The 11566-nt window shown below is 39.3% G+C and overlaps 1 protein-coding gene across 1 annotated transcript in view; it reads left to right on the forward strand.

The window, feature by feature from the left end:
- Positions 1 to 11335, forward strand: part of LOC5572373 (transmembrane and TPR repeat-containing protein CG4341) — a 681544-nt gene extending 670209 nt beyond the window's left edge. Inside the window, exon 6 of the mRNA XM_021839643.1 lies at positions 11205 to 11335. Coding sequence (XP_021695335.1) covers positions 11205 to 11335 — 131 coding nt within the window. The remainder of the gene's footprint in view (positions 1 to 11204) is intronic.
- The last annotated feature ends 231 nt before the right edge of the window (positions 11336 to 11566 follow it).

Genomic DNA, 11566 nt, shown 5'->3' on the forward strand with positions numbered 1-11566 from the left:
GGTTCTCTAACTCGATATCGAGATACGGAATATCGAGTAAGGGAGAGTTAACTGTATTGAAGCATCAATAATTTTGATGAAACTCGTGAAGTTTGAAGTTGCGTGCACCTCAGATTTTTTATCAACTAGGGTAAGTCCCAACAAAACGTCCACACCCTGAAAGTTTCATAACATTTCGTCGGGAAGATTGGTTTTTTTTTTCAAATTCAAATGTTGCTTCCCATACTGAATAAAAAAAAACTTTTTTTGCTGAAGAATTGTGCATATGTGAAAGTTTATTCAAACCACCTCTATAATTTTAAGAACACAAGTCTAGTCAAAAAAAAAACAGTGCTCTTGAATGAAAATTTGGTCGATTGGTAATCAATGAGTTACTAAATACAATTGGGATGAAAGAATGTTTGAGCATTGGTACAACTTTTTAAACTGCCGCTTAGCACCTGCTAAAGCTTCAAAAAACACGATCTTTTCAGATCGTCCACTGATTTAAAAGACTTAAAAGATAGACCACTTAAAAGATTCAAAAGATATTGAGAGTTTTACAGAGCTATAGTGTTGCAATTGGAATGAATATTCATCAAGCTCTACTGTTGGTGATATTCTTCGAGATCTCCAAATTATCTGACTCTTGCGTTTGGAATTTAAACTTGTACTGTGATTTAACGTCGATTTGTTCCGCTTTTTGCATTGTGCACAAAACTTAAACTTCTTCATTGAAACATACTTGAATGGTCTACAAACAAAAAGTTGTATGTTTTTTGTTTTTTTTTTTCATTTTACTTAAAATTAGTTTGTTTTTCATTTTAAACCTTCTGCATCTAATCCCCACAATTTATTTAAAATCCTTGAAAACGCTTCTACATCTCCCATGTTAAATTCTATTCTTATCGTCGATTTTCGAACAAACAGCCTCTTTCAGTTTAATATGACGCAAGAAGAGAATATATTTTGCTTTTAATTTCAAAACCACTCAATAACAAGAATCAACATTAATGAATAATAAATGGTTCCCCTATTTTTTTGAAAATTTAACATCATTAAGCTAAATTTCGCATAGTTTAGAAGTTTCATGTTTTTTTCAGTATTTGATTCCAGAGCAATTGATAATTGAATATGTTGAAATAAATTGGTACATCAACAAATAGCGATCAGCGAATTTGAACAGGGGTTATTTGCTAGTTATTAGTTGAATTTACATTCATAATATGTAAGTTATGATTTAATTCGCGGCGCACTTGACAAGGCACTATGGCACCCAGTTTGGGAAGTACTGCAACTAGATACAACATTTCTTTAAAGCCACCATCGATAATTTTACTAACGATTCACATAGGTGCTCACTTTATGATTTCTTTAGGTATCTCTTCCAAAAATTCCTACAGGATTGTATTTTTCAATTTTCACAAGTATTCAGGAATACCACATTAATGTTTCAGGGATTTCTTCAATAATGTTCCATTGTTTTTTTTTCAGGCATTCCTTCAAAGATTTATAGTATAATATATTTAATGAATTCAGCCGGAATGTATCTAGAACTAGTGGTTCCGGCAAACTTCGTCTTGCCGTCATGTTGGCTGTTGAAAAACACCATTGAATATTCCATACAAAAGACAGCGCTGTTCATTCTTGTTTTCGACTTTTCCAGTGAATATCCTTTGTTTTTTATACACAGGAGCACTTCAGGAAAACAATTATGAAACAATTTTCAAACTCTGATAGCCCATTCCTAAGCCATTTCATGACATACAAACATCATTCAAATTTTATTTAAGGTAAGTTTCAAATATGGCTTCCATCGTTTTTCTGTATTTACAGTACCCTACCCACTCCACCCTCTGTCACGAGTTTTCCAACATGAATTGCTTGCATCGTTAAACTTGAATGGATTCCCTTTCACGATGCTTCCCTGACCGTTATTATCAGAAGAAAATCTCCATCAAATCTTTGCTCAACAGTCGTTTTCGATGGTTAAGCTGCTTGTCTGCGCAAAATTTAAAAAATAATCGTAGGGCCCGTTTTGTAAGTTACTCCTTTTTGATTGAATATATCTATACCACCATATCAATATGTGGATGCCACTTCAGTATTTTCAAAGATGATGCTTTTGGAAGCATTTTCAGAACCATCGGCTGCCATGGCCACTCTTTAGTTGGTTCTAGACGCCCCGAGAAATGTGGCTTATTCAAAACATGTTCGGAACTACATCAATATGGATATCAAATACCAAGATAATAGAAGGTAAAAAATAATAATGGAATAGTGTTTATACACCTTAAAAATCGCCTGATTGATTTACATGATTGTTTCACTATTGCATTGGTTAAGTGTTCTGACGTGTTAGAGTGAAGAAAACGATATGGAATATTATCAGGAATAACTAAAAAAAAAACACTTGGAAATTAATCAGTCGTTTTGTTTAGGAGATTGCATGCCATTTTTCAGCAGCCTACTTGATGGCAAAACAAAGGTTGACGGGACCACTAGTATTTAATATTATTTTAACTCAACAAAAAACTAGAACTTAAGGTATCAGAAGGCCGGCTCCAAAGGCACGTTCCCCACCAGTTGGGAGATTTGTGCCATCGCCATATTTGAGCCTATTTCATCATCTACCCGATGGGAGAGGAAAGGGAAGGGAAAGATGGGAAGAAATAGGAGTGGGGTCCCTTGAAGAGAGAAGATCGCATAAGCGAAATGAGAGCATGTAGCTCCACACCACAATGGGTTCGAACAGCGCCCTAAAAAGGGCACTGCAAAACGCATGAGCGTAAAGAGAGCCTATAGCTCATTACCACAGCGGGTTAAGAATAACAGAATGTCCTGAAGATTCAGGCTTCTGAATTCAGTTTCACTTAATAAGTGTTTGCCAAGTAATTGGAATCGCATTTGCGCAAAAACTGGACAGTTACATATCAGGTGATACGAAGTTCCATAATCGGAGTCACAACTATCACACACAAATGAGTCAGCACGCTGAATATTTGCCATGTGATAGTTGAGTCGGCAGTGGCCTGTCAACGCTCTGAGCACCCTTGGAGATGGCTCAGTAATGTACAATTTTGTTTGACGACATGACTCCAAACTATTCCCAATATTGCTTGTGCTGAGTTGCCGCCCAAGAATTTATCTGAAGCTTCACCCAGCACTTCGAAATTGGAATAGCCGGCTCAGGGCCAATGAAGTCATGCGATGCTCCATCGCGAGCTAGCTCATCAGCCAATTCATTTCCAACGATGGAAGAATGGCCAGGTACCCATACAAGGTTTACAGAGTTGACTGAATTCAGTTCCTCAATTTGAGTTCGACATGCGATAACAAGCTTCGACCTTGAGTTGGCCGAAGCGAGAGCTTTTATAGCAGCTTGACTATCTGAACAGAAGTATATGACTTTACCCATTACGCGCTGTTGAAGTGCTGATTGCACTCCACAGCCATCAGTGTAACATACTATATTGTTTGATATACTTCTTTCCAAATAGCCAGACGTCCACTCTTCCCGTGAAGGGAATTGTGTGATAAATGTCCTGTAAGGAAAGTGACAAGCAATTGTGAGATCACTTGGAGCAAGGACAATTTTGTCCCAATTCACCAAAAGTGGAAACAACGAAGTGTGTGTAGATTTACGATTCACTGGATTTTTCTCCAGTAGATCCAGTACCCATAAACGGTAAGAGCAAGAAAGTGCTTCTTGTTTAAGATATATGTGTAGTGGCACAACGTCGAAAAGGGCCTCGAGCGCTGCTGTGGGAGTTGTAGAGAACGCACCAGACATCGCCATCAAGCACATCCTTTGGAGATGGCCCAATTTTGATTGGATTGTTCTCACTTCGCCCTTTTGCCACCACACAAGACATCCATATGCCAATATTGGTCGAACAACTGTTGTGTAAATCCATTTGATATATTTGGGTTTGAGGCCCCAAGTTTTACCAAAGGTTCGCCGGCATTGACCGAAGGCCATGCAAGCTTTTTTGACTCTGAAATCAATGTGAGGTGTCCATGAAAGTTTGGAATCTAGAATGACTCCGACATACTTTACTTGATCAGTCACATTAATCTCAGTGCCAAAAAGACGTAAAGGTCGAATTCCATCGCGGTTTCGTCTTTCCGTAAACAGAACAATAGATGTTTTATTCGGATTAACCGAAAGGCCATATTGGCGACACCAACTCTCGACTACCTGAAGAGCACTTTGCATCAGGTCGAATAGGGTGCTTATGCACATACCAACTATCAGAACTAGATAGTCGTCGGCAAATCCATATGTTGGAAAACCGCTATTATTGAGCTGCCTCAATAGCGTATCTGCTACGAGATTCCACAAAAGTGGTGACAAGACTCCCCTTGGGGCATCCGCAAACACTCAATTTTCGAATCACTGCTTGACGCAATGTCGAGAAGAGATGTCGGTTTTTGAGCATTTGATGAATCCAATTGGTAATCATTGTAGGTAGCCCATGGTTTCGTGCTGCTTCCAATATGGCATCGAAAGACACGTTATCAAAGGCACCCTCAATATCCAAGAAAACACCCAAGCAGGATTGCTTCTGAGTGAATGCTTTCTCGATATCGTATACAACTTTGTGTAAAAGAGTCACAGTGAACTTTCCAGATTGGTAAGCATGTTGATTCACATGAAGAGGCATGTTTGACAAATAAACATCACGGATGTGATGATCGATAATGCGTTCCAGACATTTCAGAAGAAAAGAGATCAGACTGATTGGTCTAAAACTCTTCGCTTCCTCATACGACGCACGTCCTCCTTTGGGATAAACTTTACAGTAATATCACGCCAGGATCTGGGAATATACCCGATAGCAAAACTGCTTACAAGTAGCTTTTTCAAAACATGTTTGATAAATTCAAACCCCTTTTGGAGTGTTTCTGGATAAATCCCATCCGCTCCTGGAGATTTGAAAGGAGCAAAACTATTAAGTGCCCATTGAATCGATTCAGTAGTTACGATACTGCGAGCCGAGGCAAGAGACTCGTAACTACATGAAAAGACATTTGGTTCATCCGTAGATGCTATGTCCACACATCCGGGGAAGTGTGTATTGAATAAACATTCTAAAACTTCTTCATCGGAAAGAAGTAAAGTCACCATTAGGTAAGCGAATTTCGTTCACTTAGAAATCCTTAGATTTTGCAAGGATTTTGTTCAGCCGACTGACTTCACTCAAACTGGAAACATTTGTACAAAGGTTTTTTCCAGCCAGATCGTTCAGCAGAACGAAGAGCCTTCTTGTAAGGCTTGCGAGCCGACTTGAACGACTCTGATCCAGCTGAACGGCGTCTGTTCCAACTCCTTCTACATTGTTTCCTGAGTCTAATCAGATCGGAATTCCACCATGGGGCCCCTCTTGTAGTCTTTACAGACCGCAGTGGACATGCTTCTTCAAAAGCTTCCATAATGTAGGATGTTGTAGTATCAACGCACATCCAGATCAACTTGGATTTTCAATGGACGGAGAATATCCATGAAATTGTCGCAACCAATTCAATATAGAGTTCCCAGTTTGTTGATCGGGGATTCCTAAAACGCAAAGTCTGCGCAGTTACATTTGAATGTTCAAAGAAGATGTAGCGATGATCAGATAATGATTCCTCATCTGATACCTGCCCCTCTGTGTGTTAAAATACACTCAATAAAGATTAAAAAAAAAAAAAAAAAAAAAAAAAATCTGATACCTGCCAATTCGTCAACTCGTGACTGATTCTATTCGAGCAGAGCGTAATATCTAACACTTCTTCTCTATTAGAAACCATGAAGGTTGGGCGATTGCCTATGTAAGTAATCCAAAGTCTGTACTACTTAAGTATTCCATCAGACTGGAGCCTCTCAAATTGATATCTGAGCTGCCCCAGATGATGTGATGAGCATTGGCATCACTGCCCACAATCAGCGGAAGGCTTTTGTAACGCAGTGTACGACAACTCGTTTGAAGTCATCCGTTTGGGGATGGTTCATCATGTGGTAAATATACCGAACAATAGACGTATTTCCTGTTGAGGTCACCAACAGAAACATCAATTGTGACAGCACATACATCTCTGTTTGTCAACTCAGAAATGAGTGTAGCAACGATTGCTTTATTAACGAGCACGCATGCGCGGGGCATGGAACGCGAGTTTGCCATTTCAAGTTTGCTGAAAGTAGCAAAAACTGGGTCCACAAGGTTACCTAGATAGAAATTTCCTCTACGAAAGTAGGGTTCTTGAACTAGCGCCACTTGGGCTGCACCATTTTTGCATGAGTCTGCAAAGATTGATCGTTGCTGTTCTTCTATGCTGAAGATTGATCTGAGCTAACCTAACCGTAGCCACTACCCAAACTAGACAGGATTAAGCTTTTGCAATCTTCAGCACGAAAAACCAGATCGGTATCTATTTAAAGTCGCCAAAGGCGAAAGAGCACAGAATACACTGTGTAAAACGCATAATGCGAATCCATATAGGTGATAATTTAAATTAAAAGTCAACATATTCATAATCCCACCCTTATTAAGCCTCAGGATAGAGACTGAAGAAGGGCAGCCGATTATCTCGGAGAAACACAAGGTCACCTGCACCATTGCTCCGGGTAGCACAGGAAGGACTCATTACTGTGGAGGCCGCCCTGGTACCCCACAGCTCCGTTACCGGTTAGGTTTTATTTTAGACCCCCTAACCATTCATTCCTAGGCACGGTCGCATCACACCATAAATTAGGGTGTGAGGTGGACTTTTACCACCGGAACAGGCAGTCCGTAGTGTTAATTCTTAGCCAGTTGAAACAACCGCTACCGACACTACGCGGCTATCTGGGCTGCTCGGAAAAAAGGAGGTTAATATTATGATTAACTCCTGACGTGCCCAAGCAGCCGACAAAACTTGATGGCAAAACAAAGGTTGACGGGACCACTAAGTATTTAATATATTTTTAACTCAACAAAAACTAGAACTTAAGGTAAGTTTATTGCCAGTTATTAGTGATCTAACGTAAAGACCCAAACGCAATGATAGCGGAACGGCAACAGAAAGCGGAACCGGTTCACCAGCATGAATCACTCCATCCTGACTGAGCTGTCAACGAACAAAAGTGAACCAAAGCCTGGGTCGACAACATGCTACAGTTGGTAGTTTATAACTTTAAAAAAAATATCACCACAATCATTTTACAGTTAAATTTGGCAATTCAAAGCATAAGAAAACGGTAGAAATTCATTTCAATTTGGCAAAACTTTCGCAACAAAACTTCACATTTAATTATCAAATCATATGTGACAAAAATGTAAAAATGGCAAAAAAAAGCTCTCAGTTCGTTCATAACTGCGGAAGTGTTTATAAGAACACTAAGTTGAGAAGGAGACCTCTTCTCATTGGATGTTATGCCATAAAGAAGAAGAGACGCAGAAGGATGAGGATGAACAGTAGAAAAAGAAGTTGTTTCTTGTTTAATCTTTCTTAAAAAAATATGATGATGCAGCTTGCCCTACTTCCTTGTAGTTAATTTTACAATATGGCGTACCTTGTGAAACAAAGGAGATTTATGTGATTATCGTTTTAAATATTCTATATTACATTATTGAAATTCTAACTAGAAAACCAAAAACTATTAATGATTTATTACAAAATCATATTGGAGTCTGCAATCAACTTTCATTACGAACCTATAAGAATGAACAATCCTAATGCTCTTCACAGCTCCTAAACATCAATGCTGTGCATTTATATATGCAAATGTGTAATTATTTTTGACAAAACTGCAATTTTTATTTCATATTTGTGAAATGTTTTGTCTAAGAAAATTATTCCGTTTTTGTCACGGTTCCGTTTTTATCAACTGAAAATCGCCGATCGTGTTGATAAAAACGGAACATACCTGTATATATTCGGGACAATAGCATAATGATGCGTTCAGGGTGATGTCTCTAGGGTTGATATAATCGGGGATATAGAATTCGAAATTTAGGGTAGAATTTGGGGTAGTGATGCCCAATGGCGAAATCATTCATGTTCATGTTTCTACGATGCTTCTTTCTTGAGTTATGATTTTTCAAAAGAAAGGCTCAAAATGGCACATTTGCACATTTTTTACAAAATTGGTCATAACTCAAAAAACGAAAAAAATACCATTTCAAAAATTTCAGCGATTAAAGCTTATGAAATTATCTTCACAAAAATATGTGTTTGAAAATTTCCACGAGTTTGGAGCATAGTTTTTCCGGATTTTTCTTTACGAATTTTTTAACGGTGGAAAATTTTGGTGGAAAACTGTTTCCAGTTAATATTTTTTTATTTTGAAAAAGTTTGCTTTTCATTTTCATAAAAAAAAACCTTGTTTCTTCGATGCTTCGTTCTTGAGTTATGATTTTTCAAAGTAATAGTGTCAGAGGAAAACAAAAAAATTCCAACTGAGTTTTCCGGGAAAATTAGCGACCCTGAATTTTTCTAATTTTTTTTTCATATATTGATGAGCCCTGTCTGTTGAAAAAGTTTCATGAAAATCTGAGACCCTTTGGCCCACTTTGTACCGAAATAGTAAAAATCCCCTATTGTTCTAAAAACCACCACAATTGTTTCATCGGAATTTTGAATCTCGCAGATAATTTATCTAATAAGCCCTCGAAAATTTCGAAAGAAATGGTCAGGAAATTCCCAAAGGTATTCTTGGGGCAGCTGGAGTATTTCCTGCAAAGATGTCGTGAGCGCTATGCTGTGATAATGCAACTACACTTTTTTAGATCGGTTCAGCTCTCCACTTAATTTACTTTACAATAACCGGTTTCACATTCAAACTATACGTTTTTAAAACAACCATTGTAAAATGTAGCAATTTTTCCGTCCCCGAATCACAAACTGGCCTTCGATAGTACCTATAGCTTTACTGAAAGACGCGGCAAACTCAGCAACATTAATTGTTACAACAGTCCGCAATTCGTGGGAGCCCAGCAAGAGCTGAAAGAAGTTCCGTCAATTGTTAGTTTCCCAACAACATCAAGACGCCGGAACTCGTGACTGCTCAAACCACAACATCGAAGTTCCATTTCATCCCTCCCAGATCACCAACCCTCGGCGAATCTCGCCGCATCCTGAGAAATGCAATGCTGCCGAAAGCTACGTTAAACTCACGACCGATTACCACTATGTCCGAAGATTCACAAAGACTTGAAACCGTATAACTCCAGGACATTTCTTGGCGGGAAAGCGCTTCTTGAGCCAAGTCCGGATGACCTTGCTGAAAACCTTCTCTCGCGATGGCATGTGTCCAGCGCTGTCTCAACAGTTTTGGCGATGTTGGCACAAAGATTATCTCAGCGTCTGCTCAAGTCGAATATAAGAGCTAACCTCGTCCGTGGCGCCATGTATTGCTACGTGATGAAAAATCTGCCACCTTAAAGTGGTCAATAGGTAGAGTCGACGCTTGTTGGGTGGCTTCGGTTTGGACCAGTACTGGAGTCACGAAGAGTGCAGTGAATATGCTCTGCCTGCTACCGGTGGAGTTCAACCCGGAATACATCCAGATCCAGCAGAAGCCGCTGTCATCCGATGGCACCATTGATGGTGAAGAATAGTATATTCTTGGGGCCGGGAATGTACAATTTGCAACCGGCATTCAAATTGCATTATTTAACTCTAATGTCTACCATCCTTTTGAATCACTGAGCGATCATTGAACTCAATACTAATTCATACGCACAGTCCCTATGTAACCGACAAGCACGGTGGTGGGTGAAAATTCTACACACATTTCTAGACTTCTACGCGCATAGAAAAATCTTCTTACTAACTACTCGATGTACAAGTTCAAGAAAACCTTTGTGTTCATGCCAGGTATAAACTAGCTTGTCCGACCACTAAACAGAGAAGTAGTCTCTGTCTTAGTTAGTAGTATGCCATAGAGATGATGAAGAAGAAGGCGAAATTTCTGAAATAAATGGGGTACTTTGTCTTCTTCAGAATTGAATAATTATCCTTATGCTTTCCAGGAAGGTCAATGTCCAAACCTCAAGAAAAACAGCGTGAAGGTGAGGCAAAAAATAATGCTTTTCTAAATGAGGAAAACTGAACCCCTTTCAGGATTTCCACATTTCATGCTCTTTCCCATCATGAAAAATTTCTAGGTGACGACGCTATTCGATTAATTAAATTGCTTGCAAAGTAACCGATCCTTCCAAATCATCGAAAACAAAAAAAAAACTTAATTATGACGGAAATTTTCAACTTTGCTATCTCATCTAAAACCAAAAAAAAACGCATCGACAGTGCCTCACCACCCGTTTGCTGTTGATGGGATCCGCGCTGATCGTTGGGGAATATTAATGAGGGAACTCTCGCCAGTCAGTGCTTAATGAGTCTTCCAAGCGCGCGCGTCAATCATCTTCAGGGCGCTGCTGACAGCTCTTCTCCCTGACTGTGTCGTATTCTTCGTCGTCATTGTCGTCATTACCATCGTTTCGTTCGTTTGTGACATCGAGAATGAAGGACTTTTGCACATCCACCCGCAGGAACGATCCTTCAGAGCGACAGAGCAGCCGGTCCTGAGTAAGGGTGTAGGATATTTCGAATGATTTCGTCAAACACCATTCGAAACGAAATGCAGCGATGGATATTCGTTTGGCGAGTTTTATTTTTTCAAACGGTACCAAACGTTCCATATTTCGTTTTCGTATCGCCATGACAAAGATGTATATCGATACCCTTAATCATGAGCAAACTTTTTCACTCGTCCCTTCCCTTTCGTCCCGGGTAAAAATCTTTCCGATCTATGTCCCGATGACGCCACAGAAAGTAGTAATAGAGCGAGAGGTGGCTAAGCTTCTCCGGAAGCATAAAGGCGCTGTGTATGAGTCCTGGGTATGTCCTTAGGCGATAACCACGATTATTATGTCGTCAAGTGCTCCCACGAAATGATAGCAAAAGTTTTATGAGTGATAATTTCGCTAATTGCAAAGTTTATAAACACCTCTACAGGAGGCATCGGGAGGGAAACTCGTCGGTGAAATAGATCTTCCATACACTTGAGGCGAGTTCGTCTTTGTTTGCTGAATGGTCGTTGAGATTGATGATGAGTGTCTCTTAGTACCTTGTTAAATTACCGCTTCTTTCATCGTCAAAGCCCGAAGTGTCACCGCCGCCGTAGCTGTGGCAATAAAAGATGCAAATGTGTTCTCTAATGAATGTTTTTCCTTTTTTTTTCTTCTCGTTCTCGATTGCAGCACTCGGAAATCTTGGAAGTGTCCTTAGCGCGCAAGGTCGCCATCAGGAAGCCAAGGAGGCACTGAAGCAGCCCTCAGCTACCGCCCCAACATGGCGATGTACATTACAATCTGTGAGTATTAAACTTTAAATGGTGGTCATATTTATAGGGAAAAAAGTTGAGAATTGGAAAAAAGGTGAATTTTTGATAAAAATTGAAGTATTTTTTCACGTATCATTCTTCTCAAAACAAAGCAAACTTAATGGCATCGTATGGAGAAAGTATGTAGCTTTCATATGAAATAATTATATAGCAGGCATTTTGAAATTCACCGCAAACATAAATTTAATCCGAAAAAAAACGAATTTTTACCATTATCGC

Source organism: Aedes aegypti, chromosome 2 (genome assembly GCF_002204515.2).
Source record: "Aedes aegypti strain LVP_AGWG chromosome 2, AaegL5.0 Primary Assembly, whole genome shotgun sequence".
Classification (NCBI taxonomy): Eukaryota; Metazoa; Arthropoda; class Insecta; order Diptera; family Culicidae; genus Aedes; species Aedes aegypti.